This window comes from Hyperolius riggenbachi, chromosome 10 (genome assembly GCF_040937935.1).
Source record: "Hyperolius riggenbachi isolate aHypRig1 chromosome 10, aHypRig1.pri, whole genome shotgun sequence".
In the NCBI taxonomy this organism is placed as follows: domain Eukaryota; kingdom Metazoa; phylum Chordata; class Amphibia; order Anura; family Hyperoliidae; genus Hyperolius; species Hyperolius riggenbachi.
In genome coordinates this window covers 120,801,459-120,822,425 of record NC_090655.1, presented here as the reverse complement: position 1 = coordinate 120,822,425, position 20,967 = coordinate 120,801,459, and the positions used below count along the sequence as shown (strand labels likewise).

At 43.0% G+C, this 20,967-nt stretch overlaps 2 protein-coding genes across 8 annotated transcripts in view; one reads left to right on the top strand and one right to left on the bottom strand.

The window, feature by feature from the left end:
* The window catches only part of NPFFR1 (neuropeptide FF receptor 1), a 660,400-nt gene that overhangs the window by 451,070 nt on the left and 188,363 nt on the right, over nucleotides 1-20,967 (top strand). The gene's annotated exons all lie outside the window — the stretch shown is intronic.
* On the bottom strand, nucleotides 8,319-11,961 carry LOC137535934 (uncharacterized). Its single transcript, XM_068257828.1, has 3 exons — nucleotides 11,737-11,961; nucleotides 10,331-10,493; nucleotides 8,319-9,820 (listed from the first exon to the last, which is right to left on the bottom strand). The coding sequence occupies exons 1-3, from the start codon at nucleotides 11,951-11,953 to the stop codon at nucleotides 9,001-9,003; spliced, it is 1,200 nt and encodes a 399-aa protein (XP_068113929.1). The 5' UTR covers nucleotides 11,954-11,961; the 3' UTR covers nucleotides 8,319-9,000.

Here is a 20,967-nt window from a genome sequence, read left to right as displayed (position 1 = left end):
AATAGTTACCCAAAGCATTTTTTTTGTAAAAAAAAAAATCTATATACAATGTATAAAAAATACATAAATAGTTACATTAGGGACTGGACTTTTTTAATATGTATGTGTAGAGGGTATATTACAGTTACTTTTTAAATTATGGGCTTGTAATTAGTGATGGACACAAAACTGAAAAAAAGCACCTTTATTTGAAAATAAAATATTGGCGCCATAACAGGTGCAATAACCGGGACAAATGGCCAAATAAAACGGGTGGGTTTTAATTATGGTAGCCTGTATTATTTTAAAACTATAATGGCCGAAAACGGAGAAATAAGGATTTTTTCCATTTTTTTCCCCTCATTTTCCTGTTAGAGTCTGAAGCGTTAAAAAATTCCTCTTTTTACTTGACATTTATGTTAAGCAATACGTGCAGAGCTAAAACACTGCATTCCCGCAGCAGAACAATGTAATTAAACCCCCCTCCCCCCCAAATACCGGGGCAGAATTCCACGACTTTTCAGGTTGGGGATTTTGCTGCCTGCTGCCCTGGGGGGGGGGGGGGTGTAGAGCTTAGTGCTGTAGCTCTGCCTCCAGTCATGTCAATCTCCGCTGATCTGCCTCTATCAGGAAGGAGCCCCGAATTCTGCCCCGGGGTTTAATGACATCGTTCTGCCGTGGGAATGCAGCGTTTTAGCTCTGCACATATTGCTTAACATAAATGTCAAGTAAAAAAGAGTCTTTTTTTTTTAGGCTTCAGACTCTCTTTAAAATGCAGTTAAAATTAAAATGATTCTTAACAACAAAGTACCCCCCCCCCCCCCAAGATATACAAGATGGGCCATTTATATGGATACACCTTAATAAAATGGGAATGGTTGGTGATATTAACTTACTGTTTTACTGTTTGTGGCACATTAGTATATGTGAGGGGGGAAACTTTTCAAGATGGGTGGTGACCATGGTGGCCATTTTGAAGTCGGCCATTTTGAATCTAACATCAAACTTATTGGGATTTTCACAAGAAAAACAATGGTGTGCTTGGTTTTAATGTAACTTTATTCTTTCATGAGTTATTTACAAGTTTCTGAACACTTATAAAATGTGTTCAATGTGCTGCCCATTGCGTTGGATTGTCAATGCAACCCTCTTCTCCCACTCTTCACACACTGATAGCAACACTGCAGGAGAAATGCTAGCACAGGCTTCCAGTATACATAGTTTCAGGTTCTGCACATCTCATATCTTCACAGCATAGACAATTGCCTTCAGATGACCCCAAAGATAAAAGTGTAAGGGGGTCAGATCGGGAGACCTTGGGGGCCATTCAGCTGGCCCACGATGATCAATTCACTTTCCAGGAAACTGTTCATCTAGGAATGCTCTGACCTGACACCCATAATGTGGTGGTGCACCATCTTGCTGGAAAAACTCAGGGAACGTGCCAGCTTCAGTGCATAAAGAGGGAAACGCCTCATCATGTAGCAATTTTGCATATGCAGTGGCCTTGAGGTTTCCATTGATGAAGAATGGCCCCACTATCTTTGTACCCCATATACTACACCATGCCATCAAAATGGCCGCCATGGTCACCACCCATCTTGAAAAGTTTCCCCCCTCACATATACTAATGTTCCACAGCAGGAAGTTAATATCACCAACCATTCCCATTTTATTAAGGTGTATCCATATAAATGGCCCACCCTGTAGATGTTTCTTTGTGATAAGTAGGTGAATGAATGGAAGGAGTGCTAACAGGTGAAAATTGCTCTGATTTTTTAAGGGGAAAAACCGTTGGAGGTGAAGTGGTTAAATATATCCAAGTGTATCTAATACTCAAGATTTTGGATACAACTTTTGCCAGTTAACATAGCTATTGCCCCATCCTACAGTCTAAGGGGTTTGCCTTTCCTTTTTTGTTGTCATTTTTAGCTTGTTTACCTGTGTTTCTCTTTCTGCACTGCAGTGAGCATATGCATGTGAAAATATGTTCATTATGAGCATTGTGCAATATATTTTATATATTTTAGATTTTGATATACCAGCAGCTGCTTTTACAATACTTTATACCAATTGTATTTTAGTTGATTTGAAAATTGTGGATCTATTTTACTATTAAACATTGCATTAGCAGAGTCCAGTATTTGTTTGTGTTTCTATTTCAAATCTAATTTCTCAAGCAAAACAAATATTAGACAATTTACAAAATACCTTTAGCATCTAGAAACTATAAATGTACTTAAAGAACAACTATCAAAGAAACGTTTTTTCTGTAAACCCCACATACATATAGAGCTTTTACCCAGCAACAATAAAATGCTTTTCAGAGGTCTCCAGCACAGCATGTGTAAAAAGAAAAAATAGCTTTGTTTACACCAGCTGAATGTAACAAATTTGTGTCAGCATCGGGGGAGAGGGAGGCAGAGCTGAACTGTAACCTGGCTGTAAACTGTTTCCTTTACACTGCGAGGCAGAGAGAGAGAGAAATAGAGAGAGAGTGAGAGGATCAGGCACACAGACAGAACTGCAGCTGATGATTATATACGCACATTTGAAGCTATATTTCTGCTTCATATATTATTATTTTTTGCTTTATATAATTCTAAGCACATTTTACTACCAGTATTAGAGCCAGTGAAGATTATTTCCGTATACTGAATCTGCTGGACACAGACAGTGCTCCATATTAATGTCCACAGTGAACACTGTGAAAAGATGAAAAAAGCCTTTGTATTACTATTTTCTACTAGTAATTACTGGAAATATATGTGGCATTTTGAATTTTAGTTAACTTATAGTTGTCCTTTAAAATTAGGTAAATAATGTCATCAGATTTGGGAAGTTGGGACAATTTGTTTTAGGTACTTTTTTTGCATGCTGAGGGCTGAAAATGTAATTTATTGATAAAGTATGAAAAAAATCTCCTGTTAAAATTTTTTAAATGACTTACACCCAAGGACAGAAATAATTCCGGGCTAGAACAGCCATCATTTTGATTTAAAATATCCCCACCCTGAAGTGTTCAGAACCTCAATGTGCTTATGGGTTTCCTAAAGGTACAGAAAGTGCCATCTTCAAAATGACAATATAAATAAATCTTTTCTGATGAAAGTACAAACTAATCACATGGGTGCACAACTCCTCTCCACACAGTGACCACAAGTTAAGAGACAGGGAGGGCCTTTTGGATCTGTCTAGTCCAGGGGTAGGCAACCCGCGGCTCCAGAGCCGCATGCGGCTCTTTTTCACCTTTGCCGCGGCTCCTAGGCCGCGGCTCAGGTAGTGTGTGTCAGTGGCTGCGGCGCGTGTGTGACATGTGCTGCCGCTGGCCGGCAGCCTATCAGAGAGGCCGCCGGACCGGTGCAGTGCAGGGCTTAGGGCGGCCATTTTCCCGTAGCCCTGCAGTGTAATGCAGGCAGGATGTGACGTCGGGAAGGAAGAGGATCGTGGGAGTTACGCGCCACAAGGAGGTCGGGACAGGAGAAGATCGTGACAGGAGGTCTTCTGACTAGGTGAGTAATTGGGTTTTTCTTTTCATAACTGCTGAAGTATTGTGCATATTGGGTCAGATCTGCTGAAGGATTGTGCATATTGGGGTCATATCTGCTAACGATTTTTGCATATTGGGGTCATATCTGCTAACAATTTGTGCATATTAGGGTCATATCTGCTAACAATTTGTGCATATTGGGGTCTTATCTGCTAATGATTTGTGCATATTGGGGTCATATCTGCTAACAATTTGTGCATATTGGGGTCATATCTGCTAACGATTTGTGCATATTGGGGTCATATCTGATGCTGTATATAGCATTAAGGTAAGAAACAATATATGCAGTGTTAGATTGGTTTATAATGGTTTTGCGGCTCCCAGTTTTTTTCTCTTTTCAGAAACGGGTCCAAGTGGCTCTTTATGTCTTAAAGGTTGCAGACCCCTGGTCTAGTCTAAGGTCCTTGGCAGCATGTTCAAAAGTTGGCAGGAAAAGCCTCCTTGTAAAGATCCATGTTTTATCAACCAGCAATCTTTCATTCCAAAGTCTGGTGATAAATCAGCAATGAATGAACAAGAACATCTTGAGATTAAGTAAAAAGTAAAAACAATACTCACAAATCGGGCACAGATAAAATGGACCTCTGAAGTCAGTAAAGCCTGTAGACTAAATATGGCATCAAAATAGAACTGCTTCCACTCTGCCCTCCTGCTTCACAATGAACAGAGAGGACCTAGTACTATATTGATATACTGGCCAGTAAAATAGAAAAGCTGATGGGACAAACACTAGATCAAATCTAAACTCCACACTTCCTCTCTGCTGTAAAAGATAAGCAACAACATATTAACCTTTAAAGAAAAAAATCTTTTTTACAACTAATAAAACTTTTACAATAAACCTTCAGTTTTTACTTCCTGGAATTTCTAGGAGCACAGAAAGGGTTAACCTCCAGTGTTCTCATATTAGCACAGAACAAAGGTACACTGAAAGGTGGCAATACACTTATAGATTTGCAGCAGATAGATTTCTGTCAGATGCCTGTCAAGTCGGAATCTGACAGGAATACTTTCAGAATGAAATCTATTGGAAATCGATCTAAATCCATTATTGGACCATTAGATCCAATGCAACTCTATGGGCCATCGATCTGCTGACAGCAGCAGATCGACCTAGATTTTCCATCCTGTCAGATCGATCAAATCGATCAAAATTGATCAAAAACGGGCGCAAATCGATCGATCGGTGGCTGAAATCAACCAGTGTATGGGCCCCTTAAGGCACCCCTGACAGATCTGATTTACACTTGCTGATTACCTGCTAATACGGAATAATTACAAAGGCTGATATCGCTAAACAAACACAGGGTGAATTTCTCAGCAACTATAGTTATGGCCAAAATTGTTGGCACCCAGAAATGTTTCTAGAACATCAAGTATTTCTCACAGATAAGTATTGCGGTAATATGTTTGCTATACACATGTTTATTCCCTTTGTGTGGAACAAAACAAAAAAAAAAGCAAATTGGACATAATGTCACACAAAGCTTCAAAAATGGGCTGGATACAATTATTGGCACCCTTTCAAAATTGTGGATAAATAAGATTGCTTTAAGCATGTGATGCTCCTTTAAACTCACCTGGGGTAAGTAACAGGTGTGGGCAATTTTAATATCACACCTGAAAGCAGATAAAAAGGAGAGAAGTTCACACAACAGAAAGAGGAGAAGAGAATTCTCTGAGGACTTGAGAACCACAATTGTGGAAAAATATCAATAATCTCAAGGTTACAAGTCCATCTTTAGAGATCTAGATTTGCCTTTGTCCACAGTGCCTAACATTATCAAGACGTTTGCAACCCATTGCACTGTAGCCAATCTCTCTGGGCATGGACAGAAGAGAAAAATTGATGAAAGGTTGTAATGCACGATAGTCCAGATGGTGGATAAGCAGTCCCAAACAAGTTCCCAAAAAATTCAAGCTGGCCTGCAAGCTCAGGGAGCATCAGTGTCAGTGCAAACTATCCATCGACATTTAAATGAAATGAAACGCTCTGGCAGGAGACCCAGGAGAACCTCACTGCTGACACAGACAAATCAAAAAGCAAGACTACAGTTTGCCAAAATGTACTTGAGTAAGCCAAAATCCTTCTGGGAAAACATGTTGTGGACAGGTGAGACCAAGATAGAGTTTTATGGTAAAGTACATTATTCTACTGTTTATCAAAACAAAATGAGGCCTACAAAGAAAAGAACACAGTACCTACATGATGTAAGGTATATGGTGTAGATTCAATGATGCTTTGGGGTTGTTTTGCTGCCTTTTGGAGCTGGGTGCTTTGAATCTGTGCAAGGCATCATAAAATCTGAGGATTACCAAAGGATTTTGGGTTGCACTGTAGAGGCCAGTCTCAGAAAGCTGGCTTTGCGTCCAAGATCTTGGGTCTCCCAGCAGGACAAGGACACCAAACATACTTCAAAAAGCACCCAGAAATGGATGGCAACAAAGCGCTGGAGATTTCTGAAGTGGCCAGTAATAAGTCCAGATCTAAATCCCATTGAACACCTGTGGAGAGATCTTAAATGTTTGGTTGGGAAAAGGCACCCTTCTAATAAGAGAGACCTGGATCAGTTTGCAAAGAAAGAGTGGCCCAAAATTCCAGGTGAGAAGTGTAAGAAGCTTATTGATGGTAATAGGAAGCGACTGATATCAGTAATTTTTTCCAAAGGGTGTGCAACCAAATATTAAGTTAAAGGTGCCAATAATTTTATCCAGCCCATTTTTGGAGTTTTGTGCGACATTATGTCCTATTTGCTTTTTTTCTCCTTTTTTTGTTTTGACAAGAAGTTTTAAATCAGGATGAAACCATTTATTGGCTAACTAAAAATAAGCAAGCTTTCGGCCTTGCAGCCTTCGTCGGGCTTATGTCCTGTTAGTTTGCAGGCTGGTGCTACAGACAGCTATATACATGCAACATCGAAAGGGAAAACAGATATTTTTTTCAAGCATAAATACATGTCATTAAGATGCCTTAATTCAAACAGACCATCTAAATGGGGTTAGAGGTTGTTAGCTGAGATAAGGATCCATGCTCACAGACCTGGGATTAGGATTGACCCAGAGGTATCGTAAATTCTTAGTTCACAAGTTCAGCTAGAATGGCTGAGAAAGTTCAAATATCATCAGCCTCATACCAATCTAAAAAGTTGTTGTCCTTATTCAAACCCTTCTCCACAGCTTTGAACCAATTTATAAATTTATTTTCTCCTATTAACCACTTTACCCCCACACGTACGGATTTCTCTGTCCCTTTTTCCATCCTTTTACCCCAGGGATGGAGAAATCCGTACTTTCCGCGCTCCCGCCGCTGCCCGCGCTCCCGCTCGCTCTAGCGGCCGCTCGCCCGGAGATCAATGAACGGGAAAATCGATTCCCATTCGTTGATCTAAGCCCCGCAATAATCCGTTGCTTCTCTGATAAGCAGCGCGATCTTTGTGAAAAAAAAAAAAACTTTCTCAGCCTCCTAGTACTTCCTGCAAGCGTCCAGAAGGACGCTTGCAGGTCGCAATAAACAAAAAGTTACTGTTGACATCTTGTGGCCAAATAGTAAAACTACACCCTAAAGCATTTTTTACATACAAATAAATTAGTTTTACACAAAAAATTTAACTCTTTACCTCCCACACTCCCCTTTTTTTTTTTTTTTTGTAATTAAAAAAAAAAAATTACAATTAAAAAAAATATATAAATAGTTACCTTAGGGTCTGAACTTTTTAAATATTTATTTCAAGAGGGTATAACACTGTTACTTTATAAACTATGGGCTTGTAATTAGGGATGGACGCAAAACTGAAAAAAATGCACCTTTATTTCCAATTAAAATATTGGCCCCAAACATTGTGATAGGGACATAATTTAAACGGTTTTATAACCGGGACAAATGGACAAATACATTTCATGGGTTTTAATTACAGTAGCATGCGTTATTTAAAAACTATAAAGGCCGAAAACTGAAAAATATTTTTTTTCCCACATTTTTTCCTATTTTCCCATTAAAACACATTTCGAATAAAATAATTCTTGGCATAATGTCCCACCTAAAGAAAGCCTAATTAGGGGACAAAAAAACAAGATATAGTTAATTTCATTGTGATAAGTAATGATACAGTTATAGACGAATGAATGGAAGGAGAGCTGAAAGGTGAAAATTGCTCTGGTGGTCAAGGGGTAAAACCCCTCAGTTGGGAAGTGGTTAATCGATCATTTGACGATAATTTTTTGTTTTGTTATGCTACACACTAAGGGCTGGTGCACACCAAAAACCGCAAGCAGATCCGCAAAACGCTAGCGTTTTTTGAACCGCTTAGTGTCATTTTGATAGCGCGGTTTTGGGGCGTTTTGGGGGCGTTTTGCGTTTTTTGCGTGCGTTTTTGCAAGCGTTTTTGGAAGCGTTTTGCGTTTTTCAGGAAAAGAGGTAGAAAGACCTTAAACAAAGGGTTAAAGTGCGATATATTGATGACACATGTGAAGCACATTGAGCAATTGAAGTAAAAAACCCAATATAAAAAGGGTGGGGTCCTTAACAACATTGTGGGTTAGTTCAGGAGAGGTGACACTGTGGTTTGGAGAGAAGAGTGACTTGTTTTTGAAAATGTTTCCTGATGTGCTGTTATTGCTCTGTGTAGCAGCATATATGAGACGTAGGCCAAGGACAAGGAGATACTGGGTGCATCCCATGCTACAAGAGCGGCGCCGGAAGGGTCAATTTAGGACCCTATATAGAGATTTGAGGCACCATCCAGAAAAGTTTTTGGGCTACACCCGCATGTCTGTGTCCAGGTAAGAATACTTGTCACTTATTTTTATCATGGGGCTAAGTATTTTGGGGAGGAATGAAATTGGAAGCACTTTTTGGCCCTTAGTTAACTGTGTTTGACTGTAAACAGAAAAACAACACAATAATCAATCCGGTGTATACATAAGCTAACCAAATAACTGTGATACTTGATCCTGGTGTGTTATGTATTCAATGCCTAAGGCCTCCATCTAATTTTTCTATAGGAGTAACTACTATATTATATATCCATAGTTTACCCAAAACATTTGGAGTATATTATGACCTTACATACTCCTGGTGCATACTTCATTAAGTATATGGCAACAATCAGCATATGGGACACAGTAATGAAGCAATGTTTGAACAAAATCTTTCGTTTTAATGTTTTGTTCTTCTGTGCAAAGAATATTTTGGACATGTGTTGTCCATACTTTGCTTTCAGCAGCAAAAGTAATATGTCACAAATGAAAAATGTTTCTGCAACAAACAACAGTAGATCTAAAGATAAGCATGCTCTTTTTTCCTAGTTTTGATGGCCTTTTAGCCAAACTGAAGGATGCCCTTCGCCGACAAGACACTAACTTTCGCCTAGCAATCACACCAACTGAGCGACTCCTCATAACATTGAGGTAATGTAAACTAAGATCCAAATCTGAGCATTGAACAATAAAATAAAATGTAAAACTACAAAAAACTAGTCATGTTGTGATAGCAAATCACACATACTACCAGGGCCCTGATTGTAAGCATGTGTACCTGATTCAGCATTTGTATGAGGCTGGCTGTGCGATGTTAAATCAGTGTACACTGTAGAGTCACTGTGCATAGATGATGTTTGAAATCGCATACCTTGATCAGGGCGCTGAGGTGGAGGCATAGAGTAATGAGGCTGTTGACCATATGGCATGTTATGCATATGCATTGGTGGGTAGTGGGGTGGGTCATAAATGCATTGCATATGGTAAGAGAGTTGTGGGTGTGCATTATATTGTTGGCTGGAAGCAGGCAGGTGTGGTTGCTGCAAGTAGTTGTGCACATTGTCATCTGCACGGCTCTCAGGTAGTAAGAATCTCCCCAGGGTCTCAGAGATGGCATGTCTGGCTGCCCATTGCTTATCAGGAGGCACTTTTTGTAATAGTGGCACCAAACTTAAAAGATACTGTGTGCATGGCTCTTTAAGTTGTTTCATTTCATCCTCTCGCTTCTCCATATGATCAACAGCCTTTTCTATTGAACTAATCAGCTTCTGGTCGTATTCAGCCCTGCTCATACCTCTTCCTATTCTCCTGCCTTGTGTAGCTACCCTCACACCTCTACTAGACCTGACAGTTGTGCGTGTCCGACTACTCGCTGGGCTGTGTGGTGTGTGATCTGGGGTAGTAGAGTCACTGTCTTCCAGTGTAGCAGTGTCAACATCCTGTGTAGTGTCTTCTTCAACTTCCACATCACTGGTGGTGGTAGGTGGCACCTCTACATCGTCCTCCTCAGGATCTGGTGGTAGGCTATCTTCAGTCCTTTGGAAAGGGGAAAGCACAACTTTAGTTCATGGAATAGTGACCATGGATGTCACAGCAAATATATGGGCACAATGCGATGCATCTTTCATTGCAAAACAATAGCAGTAGCCTGTCTATTTTTCCCATTATTTGTGTACATAGCTTTTAGGCACAGCCCCTGAGCAAGCATAGAGCAAAACTGGCCTGAGTAAACTAGCACTGATTTTGGTAGATGTGTGTTACAGATGTGTGATGCAGACACTACTGCAGCCAAACATATAACCAGCACTGTCAGGCAACTGTTATGTTGGGTAACGAACAGTCCACATTCCTGTCATGTAATAATCATTTTAAACTGGACCTATGCCATCCTTACATTAAGCTACGTCCCCCAATATATTTGGTAGAGTGATGGCAGATTATGCGTTCCACACTACTGAATTGCATTGTGGGCCTACTCCTTCCTTCACTGTTCTATTGGCGAAGTTGACAAACATTGCAATAGGTTAACATTTACGCCATACTTACTCAGCCGGTTCATGATGTTTTCTTAGAAATTCTAATATGCCACAATATTTATATTTTGTTCGCTGCAAACTTCCAGACCCACTTTTGGATTCATGGTATTGCTTTTCAATCTCCTTTTTGTAACTGTCTCTGACCGACTTCCATCTTGTCCGCAGGAGGGCAACTAGGAATAAAAATAAACATACATGTTATTTATTTTCTTTTGCAGATTTCTGGCAACAGGGCATTCATATGCAGCACTTCACTACCAATTCCTCATGGGAAGAAGTACAATCCCGATACTTAGTTTTGGACACCTGCAAATTGATCTGGAAAGTACTTCAACCGGAATTTATGCCAACTCCTGACGTACCTATGTGGGAGGCTAACATGCAGCTTTTTTGGGAGAAACATGATTTCCCTAACTGCCTTGGAGCAGTGGATGGGAAACATGTCAGACTGGTTATGCCTGCATTCACTGGCAGTCTCTATTACAATTATAAAAAATTCTTTTCACTAGTGCTCATGGCTGTTGTGGATCCTAATTTGAAATTTATCTATGTGGATGTTGGGGCTTACGGAAGTTCCCATGATTCCTCAGTCTTCCAGCACAGTCGATTTGGCGTGAAGCTTCGCACAGGCCAGATGACTTTACCACCACCACGCCCCTGGCCTGACTCTGTAGAACCACCTTACCCCTGTGTGTTTGTGGCTGATGAGGCCTTTGCACTGTCTGAGCATGTTATGAGACCGTATGCACAGAGAGATATGACTCATAAGAAAGTAGTCTTTAATAACCGCCTGACCAAAGCCAGACAAGTAGTAGAATGTGCTTTTGGAATTCTGGCAAACAAATGGCGCATTTATCACACTGCTATAAAAATGCAACCAAAGTATGCTATAATAGTGGTGAAGGCAACATGTATTTTGCATAATTATGTGAGAACACTAGATAGCATGACCATAGAGGAGGAAGAGGGGGATCTTTCAAACAGTGCTCTTGTCACTTTACCACCAGCTACTTTACGTGGTCCCATTTCTGCCATTCACAACAGAGACAAATTAGCTGATTATTTTGTGCCATAACTGTAAGAACTAAAAAACCTGCAGGCTGCTATTTACTTACATGACGAGATCAGTATTATTGTGCAAATAAACATTCTTGAAACCGTGTTGTATGTCTATATCATTCATGACACTCTAAAGTGGCAAATAGCGCCCTAATAATACATGTAAGTACATACACACACATGTACCTGCTGTTTATAAGGAGAGATGGCTATAGAGAGAACAGCTTTGCCAGAGACCTGTGATAATGAAATTTCTAATTGTTTAATTACTCATTTAGTGGAGGGGTGATGATATATTGTCTGCAAAGTGCTGCATGAAATCAATAAAATACAACAATTCTGTACACATATACTTACTCTTAGAATCCTTGCCCTTTTGGCTCAAAGTATTCCATTTTTCTCCAAGAAAATCTTTTGCAATGTTGCTCCAGATTTCATGAGCCCTTTGGTGGTCTTTATATCCAGGCAAAGACTTGTCATAAAGTTCTGGGCTGTTTTCAATCTTAATTATCAGGTTTTCTGTGGTAAACCACTTTGCTGCCATCTTCCTCCTGCGCAGTCTAAAATCCCTCATGCAAATCTGCCACACAGGAAGCACACTTTGACCTGGAAGTGCGCATTCTTGACAAAAACGCATCCGCATCCGCATCAAAATCCGCTTGATCAAGCGGTTTTACAGGCGTTTTGCGTTTTTCCTATACTTAACATTGGAGGCAGAAACGCATCCGAAATCCAAAAAATGCCTCACCCAGGCATTTTTCGTTTCTGCAAAACGCCTGCCGCTCTGGTGTGCACCACCCCATTGAGATACATTGACCAAGCAGATCCGCAGCCGCAAGCGGATCTGAAAACGCCCAAAAAGCCGCTCGGTGTGCACCAGCCCAAAGTGAATAAAGGTGTATAGCAAATTGTGTTACTTCAATACTTTTCTGTGAGAAATACTTGATTTTCTGGAAAAATTTCTAGGGTGCCAACAACTTCGGCCATGATTGTATATGTGTTGTCTGCTGTGCAAAGTTCTTCCTCTTTAAGGCAAAACAGTCCATACTGTAGCAAAGTAAGCAAATTTATATAGAACTTTAATATAAACTATATAAAAGAGTTAGGTGAGATCATTGCACAAACGTTAGATCCCCATTATCAGAGATTTTTGTTTACAGTGGAAGTATGGAAAAAACACAGCACAAGGGTTGCCACATCCCAAAAAGCATACAGATAAGTTTATTGGCTTCCCCTAAAATTGGCCCTAGACTATGATACATGAACTACACGATACATACATAGACATAGGACTATGGTAGGGACTAGATTGTGAGCCCCTCTGAGGGACAGTTAGTGACAACAAGACAATATACGTTGTACAGTGCTGCGTAATATGTTGGCGCTATGTACTGTAAATACTTACATATATAAATAGCCTTAATCCAGCAAATGTTCACACCCTCTAGATACACTAATTACCAGCTGCTTATGTCCCTCAACAATGAGTAGTGGCCTTGCAAAGGGGAAACCGGGGGCAGGAAAGCCTGAAGCAAGTCGTTTCAGTGTATGACATTCAGCACCGAAACTAGGTGCCCCATAGCAGTAATGTTGTACTTTGCAGGGCGGCTAAGGGTAATTTGGGGATCCGGCGATCCCTCCGAGTTGCGACGACTCGGAGAGGGAATAGTATTTAACGCCGACAGGGATTTTTGCAACAGTAGGGTGAGCTGCAATTTGGTGCACCCTGCACTCAGCTCACCAATGGCTTAATGACACATATGTGGAAAGCCTACATCTCTTAAAAGGTACCTACTGCTAATGCTCACACCAGCTCTTCAAAGAACCCCTTGATATATAGGGTGTCCAGTGATAAAGGGGTAGGTGGTTGTGTCACTGTCTAATTGCCCTGATAACAGATTAATCAGATTAGCACTTCTTACCTCTAAGATCACAGAGGTATCCTATATGCCCTCTTAATTATTTGCTGTAAGTATAAAATTAGTCATTAACCCTCTGGGTGATACAATTATATCGCCCAGGAGGGGGCGCAGCACTTTTTTTAAAAAAATTTCTTTTTTAAATCATGTAGCGAGCCCTGGGCTCGCTACATGATAGCCGCTGCGCAGCGGCATCCCCCCACCCAATCCAATCGCCTTCAGCGATCAGAGTAAGCAGGAAATCCCGTTCAGAATGGCGACGGGCCGGGATGACGTCACCGACGTCATGGACGTCGTGATGTCAGAGGGAGTCACGATCCACCCCTCAGCGCTGCCTGGCACTGATTGGCCAGGCTGCGCAAGGGGTCGGGGGGGGGGGGGCTGCGCGGCACGGCGGGTAGCGGTGGATCGGCGGTGAGCGGCGGCGATCCGAAGTTACACGCCGCTAGCAAAGTGCTAGCTGCGTGTAACAAAAAAAAATTATGCAAATCGGCCCACCAGGGCCTGAGAACTCCTCCTGCGCGACATACCCCGAGCTCAGCTCGGGATTATCGCTCAGGAGGTTAAGCCACCATTGTGTTTTAAAGTAAGTTGATAAAAAATGTTTGAGTAGTATACTAAGACCCTATTTTGAACCATTGCAATGTTGAAAGAAGTTATCCATACTTGATAGAAATGACCTCTGGGATGGATGAGCTCACATTTTTGACAATCATTTTTGCATTGAAATTAGCATTTTTTCCTGTGGCTATTTTTTTTTCAAAAATAAAAACTTTATTGGAAATGTGTTTTCTCATGCCCATAAACTTCAATATGTCTGGAAAAAATGGGTTTTTGCCTGCACGTCCATACATTTTTGCACATATACATATCTGAGCAAAAATATGTTTTCTTTTGCCCATTTACTTTAATGCATTTGCTGAAATTTACAAATGTAACAGAATAAGCACCATAGCACAAAGTAAAAAACATTAATAGTAGTTTACCTCCACCCCTCAACCATATTTATATACATATATGGGTAGGGTTATATACCAAATGGTCACAGATATCCAGTGGGATGTGTGTCACCACAAATGTGGTTTCTACAGATCAAGTGGGGAGACAAGTTTTCATGTTAATGTGCATCCCTGGCCACTAACTACCGTTTTTTTTGGACTATAAGACACACCTAGGTTTAGAGGACCAAAACCACGGGAAAAACTATATACTAAATCTGGTGCATCCATGGTGAAGGAGCATTTTGTGGATTATGCCCCCCTTTGGACCTCATGCTCCCTTGTATCTCTTGTGTCTCCCTGTTTCCTCATCTGCCCACCTTGTGTCCTTCTGTGTCCCTCATGTCTCCGCCTCTGTCCTCCTTGTGTCCTCATCTATGCCCCTTGGTACCTCCCTTGTGTCCTCCTGTATGCCCCTTTGTGTCTCCCTGTGTCCTCCGTTTGTCCCCCTGTGTCATCCTCTGCATGGGCACAGTAAAGAGACGCCCCGACATTGCAGCAGGTTGGAGGTTCATATTGGCAGGCGTTCACAAGTCAGGAACCCCCTGCATTTGGACTATAAGATGCAGTGACTTTTTTCAACACTTAAAAGTGAGTCTTATAGTCCAAAAAACACAGTAACAGTTCTGGGCAATTCGTCATGAACATCATAGAATGCGATGTACAGAAAACATTTCACTATCCAGCATCTTGAAAAGCTTACACTTTGCTGTAACTGAGCATTTAACAATTGTATTAGGGTGCAATTAATAGTAATTAGTTTTCTACTCTTTATTGTCCATATAAGTATTCTATTTGCATTTGTTTTATTGTAATGTCATCTGTGTAAAAATCCCAAATTACCCCTAGTTCAGTATATATCATTGGTAAGAGTTCTCAATACATGGATATGGTATATCATCAACTTCATTTCAATCTTTTTGGTGAGGAAATGTTTTTTTCTCTTGCAGAGCTGTGCATGGTCACTGAATTCTGAAAAAAACCCTCTTGGTTTTGTTTGCTCAGTTTTATTAAGTGAAATTAGTGTTCAAAGAATAATCTGGGGAGTTTTTGCCACCTGTAATTGATAACATTCCCAGCAAAGTGAAGCACAGTCTATTAACCTTTTCAGTAACTTTATGAAATAATTGTTTATCCTTACAAATGTTACGGTGTATACAATCTTATAGCAAATAGCAAAGGAGAACATTTTACTATAGTATCAATTTTAAAAATGCAGTGGCAACTCTGCCGCTAACTCTGCTAACTAAAGTTTGTACACTGATGCATCAGAGATGCCCACTATAAATTTTAAGAGCAGGTTTATTTTTTTCTAGCATTGTCAGAAAATCTCTTGTTAATGCAGAGAAATTATGATCTCCATCTTGCTTTAAGTTCATTATATATTTTTAAAAATGTTTGCTTATAGTCGTAAAATCTTGAAATTCACTCAAATAATCTGCAAGAGTTCTTCTTTATTCAGAGTTAGATTGTTGGTTAGAGTTAGTGTTGGGCGAACATCTAGATGTTCGGGTTCGGGCCGAACAGGCCGAACATGGCCGCGATGTTCGGGTGTTCGACCCGAACTCCGAACATAATGGAAGTCAATGGGGACCCGAACTTTTGTGGTTTGTAAAGCCTCCTTACATGCTACATACCCCAAATTTACAGGGTATGTGCACCTTGGGAGTGGGTACAAGAGGAAAAAAAATTTAGCAAAAAGAGCTTATAGTTTTTGAGAAAATCGATTTTAAAGTTTCAAAGGGAAAACTGTCTTTTAAATGCGGGAAATGTCTGTTTTCTTTGCACAGGTAACATGCTTTTTGTCGGCATGCAGTCATAAATGTAATACATATAAGAGGTTCCAGGAAAAGGGACCGGTAATGCTAACCCAGCAGCAGCACACGTGATGGAACAGGAGGAGGGTGGCGCAGGAGGAGAAGGCCACGCTTTGAGACACAACAACCCAGGCCTTGCATGAGGACAAGAAGCGTGCGGATAGCATGCTTTGTACCACCATGCAGTCATAAATGTAATAAAGATAAGTGGTTCAATAAACAGGGACCACGCGGCAACGCTAACCCAGCAGCAGCACACGTGATGGAACAGGAGGAGGCGCAGGAGGAGAAGGCCACGCTTTGTGAGACACAACAACCCAGGCCTTGCATGAGGACAAAAAGCGTGCGGATAGCATGCTTTGTACCGCCATGTAGTCATAAATGTAATAAAGATAAGAGGTTCAATAAACAGGGACCACGCGGCAACGCTAACCCAGCAGCAGCAGCAGCAGCAGCACACGTGATGGAACAGGAGGAGGCGCAGGAGGAGAAGGCCACGCTTTGTGAGACACAACAACCCAGGCCTTGCATGAGGACAAAAAGCGTGCGGATAGCATGCTTTGTACCGCCATGTAGTCATAAATGTAATAAAGATAAGAGGTTCCATAAACAGGGACCGGCAACGGTAACCCAGCAGCAGCAGCAGCAGCAGCACACGTGATGGAACAGGAGGAGGCGCAGGAGGAGAAGGCCACGCTTTGTGAGACACAACAACCCAGGCCTTGCATGAGGACAAAAAGCGTGCGGATAGCATGCTTTGTACCGCCATGTAGTCATAAATGTAATAAAGATAAGAGGTTCCATAAACAGGGACCGGCAACGGTAACCCAGCAGCAGCAGCAGCAGCAGCAGCACACGTGATGGAACAGGAGGAGGCGCAGGAGGAGAAGGCCACGCTTTGTGAGACACAACAACCCAGGCCTTGCATGAGGACAAAAAGCGTGCGGATAGCATGCTTTGTACCGCCATGTAGTCATAAATGTAATAAAGATAAGAGGTTCCATAAACAGGGACCGGCAACGGTAACCCAGCAGCAGCAGCAGCAGCACACGTGATGGAACAGGAGGAGGCGCAGGAGGAGAAGGCCACGCTTTGTGAGACACAACAACCCAGGCCTTGCATGAGGACAAAAAGCGTGCGGATATAGCAGCAATGCTTTTTGCCGCCATGCAGTCATAAATGTAATACAGATGAGAGGTTCAATAAACAGGGACCGGAAACGCTAAACCATCCCAGATGTTCATCGGTCATGTTACTTGGTTGGGGTCCAGGAGTGTTGCGTAGTCGTTTCCAATCCAGGATTGATTCATTTTAATTTGAGTCAGACGGTCTGCATTTTCTGTGGAGAGGCGGATACGCCGATCTGTGATGATGCCTCCGGCAGCACTGAAACAGCGTTCCGACATAACGCTGGCTGCCGGGCAAGCCAGCACCTCTATTGCGTACATTGCCAGTTCGTGCCAGGTGTCTAGCTTCATGCCCGGTTTCAGGTCCAGCAGTGCCAGCCACAAATCCGTCTGTTCCTTTATTCCCCTCCAAATTTCCTCCCCTGTGTGCTGCTTATCCCCAAGGCAGATCAGCTTCAGCAACGCTTGCTGACGCATGCCAACAGCTGTGCTGCACTGCTTCCACGATCCTACTGCTGCTGGTGCTGGGTTAGCATTTCCGGATGAGGTACAGCTTTGAGATGCGTTGGAGGAGAAGGAGTCAGAGAGGTAGGTGCTGCTGTTGTTATCCAGCTGTTTGCGGCATGGGCAACACCCGCGCCGTAGCAGGTGAGGAATCGCTGCCAGGCTCCACAAGGTTCACCCAGTGCGCGGTAAGGGAGATGTATCGACCCTGGCCGAACGCACTCGTCCAGGTGTCAGTGGTGAGGTGAACCTTGCAGGCAACGGCATTCTTCAAGCTTCGGGTTATTTAGCTGACCACGTGCTCATGCAACTCAGGCACTGCAGAGCGCGCAAAGTGGTAGCGGCTGGGAACCACGTAACGTGGGATGGCCACTGACATCATGCCCTTGAAGCTGTTTGTCTCCACCACTCGATATGGCAGCATTTCGCAGGCCAGAAGCTTGGCTATGCTGGCTGGCTGTTACTGCCACGGCCCGGGGGTCATTTGCTGGCAATTTCCTCTTGTGCTCAAACATCTCAGAGACAGACAACTCAACCGTAGCGCTGCACACCGAAGGGCTGTTGGTTGTTGTGTTTGATGAACACTGGGAGACCTCAAGAGCACTAGTCCGGAAAGTGACAGTGTCAGCATCGTCTGATGTTTGTGAATGTTGTGAACCACGCAATGGCTGGGCTACTGCTGCTGCTGAGGCGGGTCTGGTGGTGAGTCTGGTGAACCCAAGGGAGGCAGTGTTGCTGGTGGTACCCTGTCCTGCCGCGTTTGCCCACAGAGTGGGATGTTTGGATAGAATGTGGCGGCTCATGCTGGTGGTGGAGAGGTTGTTAATACTTTTCCCCCTGCTCAGGCGGGTCTTGCACACCTTGCAAATCGCCATGGTAACATCCTCAGTGCAGTCTTCAAAGAAAGCCCAGACTTTAACTGGCTGAGGACTCGGACCTCGTGCGTGATGTGCTGGTGCTGCTTAACCCACTGCTGGACGCTTGAGAGGTCATCCAAGTAATTATCTGGTCCTGTTCTTTTGGATCTGTGAGGGTTGTTGTCCTGGACAACATGGGCAGTATTGAGTGGGTTTTCTTGGGTGCTCCCCTGTGGCCTGTACGTGAACCGTCAGGGGAAACACCTCTTCCCTTGCCCCTCCCTCTTTCACCGGATTTCTTCCTCATTTCACTTATCCTTAAAGTACACGCTGACTGGCAGCAGTACAGTGGCAGTACAGAAATGCTATACAGTGGTGGGTGAGCGGTGTACCACTATTGTCAGCAGTGACACAGAGCACAATGCTATACAGTGGCGGGTGAGCGGTGTACTACTGTTCCCAGCAGACACAGAGTGGAAGTAAACACAATGCTATATAGTGTGGCTGAGCCGTGTACACAGAGTGGCATTAAACACAATGCTATATAGTCTGCTATATAGTCACCCCGAACAGGGTGATGTTCTGCAGAACCCAAACAGTGGCAAACACTGTTCGCCCAACACTACTGGGAGGGAACGCAGATTTTAGTACCTAAACACACGATACAACATGTTTTCCGGGGTCGGACTCTGAGGCACATACAGATGGTCCCGATCATCATCCTCATCATACAACTCTTCTCCTGAGTCTGACCCACCCACCACCTCTGCCACCCCAACATCCCCAGACACAGACCCCTCATCGTCCTCAACATTAACTTGGGATGCTGGCCTGAGCCAGACCTCCTCCTCCACATCAGGCCCCATCATCTCCTCAATGGCAGCCCTCATTAATCGCTCTGGCGACGGACTGATGGACACAACGTTCTCCTCCGGGGAGGGCTGCTGCTGACCACTGGCTGCTGGGGTGGATGTTATAGCTTGCGTGGGGCGTTGGCTGTTGCTGTTGTTGGGAGTGCTGCTCACAGCGGAGGTCTCTGGGGAACTCATGTTGAGCTCATATAGTGGTTGACGGTGAGTGGAGTATTACTGATCCCAGCAATATACACACTGACTGGCAGAGTACGCAATGCTATATAGTGTGGCTGAGCGGTGTACACAGAGTGGCAGTAAACACAATGCTATATAGTCTGGCTGAGCGAGCGGTGTACTACTGTTCCCAGCAGAATCAGAGTGGCAGTAAACAATGGTATATAGTCTGGCTGAGCGGTGTACACAGAGTGTCAGTAAACAATGGTATATAGTCTGGCTGAGCGAGCGGTGTACTACTGTTCCCAGCAGAATCAGAGTGTCAGTAAACAATGGTATATAGTCTGGCTGAGCGAGCGGTGTACTACTGTTCCCAGCAGAATCAGAGTGGCAGTAAACAATGGTATATAGTCTGGCTGAGCGGTGTACACAGAGTGTCAGTAAACAATGGTATATAGTCTGGCTGAGCGGTGTACACACAATGCTATATAGTCTGCTATATAGTGTCAGTAAACAATGGTATATAGTCTGGCTGAGCGAGCGGTGAACTACTGTTCCCAGCAGAATCAGAGTGGCAGTAAACAATGGTATATAGTCTGGCTGAGCGGTGTACACAGAGTTTCAGTAAACAATGGTATATAGTCTGGCTGAGCGGTGTACACAGAGTGTCAGTAAACAATGGTATATAGTCTGGCTGAGCGGTGTACACAGAGTGGCAGTAAACACAATGCTATATAGTCTGGCTGAGCGAGCGGTGTACTACTGTTCCCAGCAGAATCAGAGTGGCAGTAAACAATGGTATATAGTCTGGCTGAGCGGTGTACACAGAGTGTCAGTAAACAATGGTATATAGTCCGGCTGAGCGGTGTACACAGAGTGTCAGTAAACAATGGTATATAGTCTGGCTGAGCGGTGTACACAGAGTGGCAGTAAACACAATGCTATATACTCTGGCTGAGCGAGCGGTGTACTACTGTTCCCAGCAGACACAGAACAGTAAACAGAATGCTATATAGTGTGGCTGAGCGAGCGGTGTACCACTATTCCCAGCAGACACAGAACAGTAAACAGAATGCTATATAGTGTGGCTGAGCGAGCGGTGTACCACTATTCCCAGCAGACACAGAACAGTAAACAGAATGCTATATAGTGTGGCTGAGCGAGCGGTGTACCACTATTCCAAACAGACACAGAACAGTGAACAGAATGCTATATAGTGTGGCTGAGCGAGCGGTGTACCACTATTCCCAGCAGACACAGAGTGGCAGTAAACAGAATGCTATATAGTGTGGCTGAGCGAGGTACACAGAGTGGCAGTAAACAGAATGCTATATAGTG

What these genes read in the sequence shown, in the direction of transcription:
- LOC137535934 (XM_068257828.1), bottom strand. Translation starts at nt 11,953, where the DNA reads ATGAGGGATTTTAGACTGCGCAGGAGGAAGATGGCAGCAAAGTGGTTT. An exon ending in AAAGGGCAAGGATTCTAAGA is followed by an intron (nt 10,494 to 11,736) that starts GTAAGTATATGT and finishes TTTTATTCCTAG; the next exon opens with TTGCCCTCCTGCGGACAAGA. An exon ending in AAACATCATGAACCGGCTGA is followed by an intron (nt 9,821 to 10,330) that starts GTAAGTATGGCG and finishes CCCTTTCCAAAG; the next exon opens with GACTGAAGATAGCCTACCAC.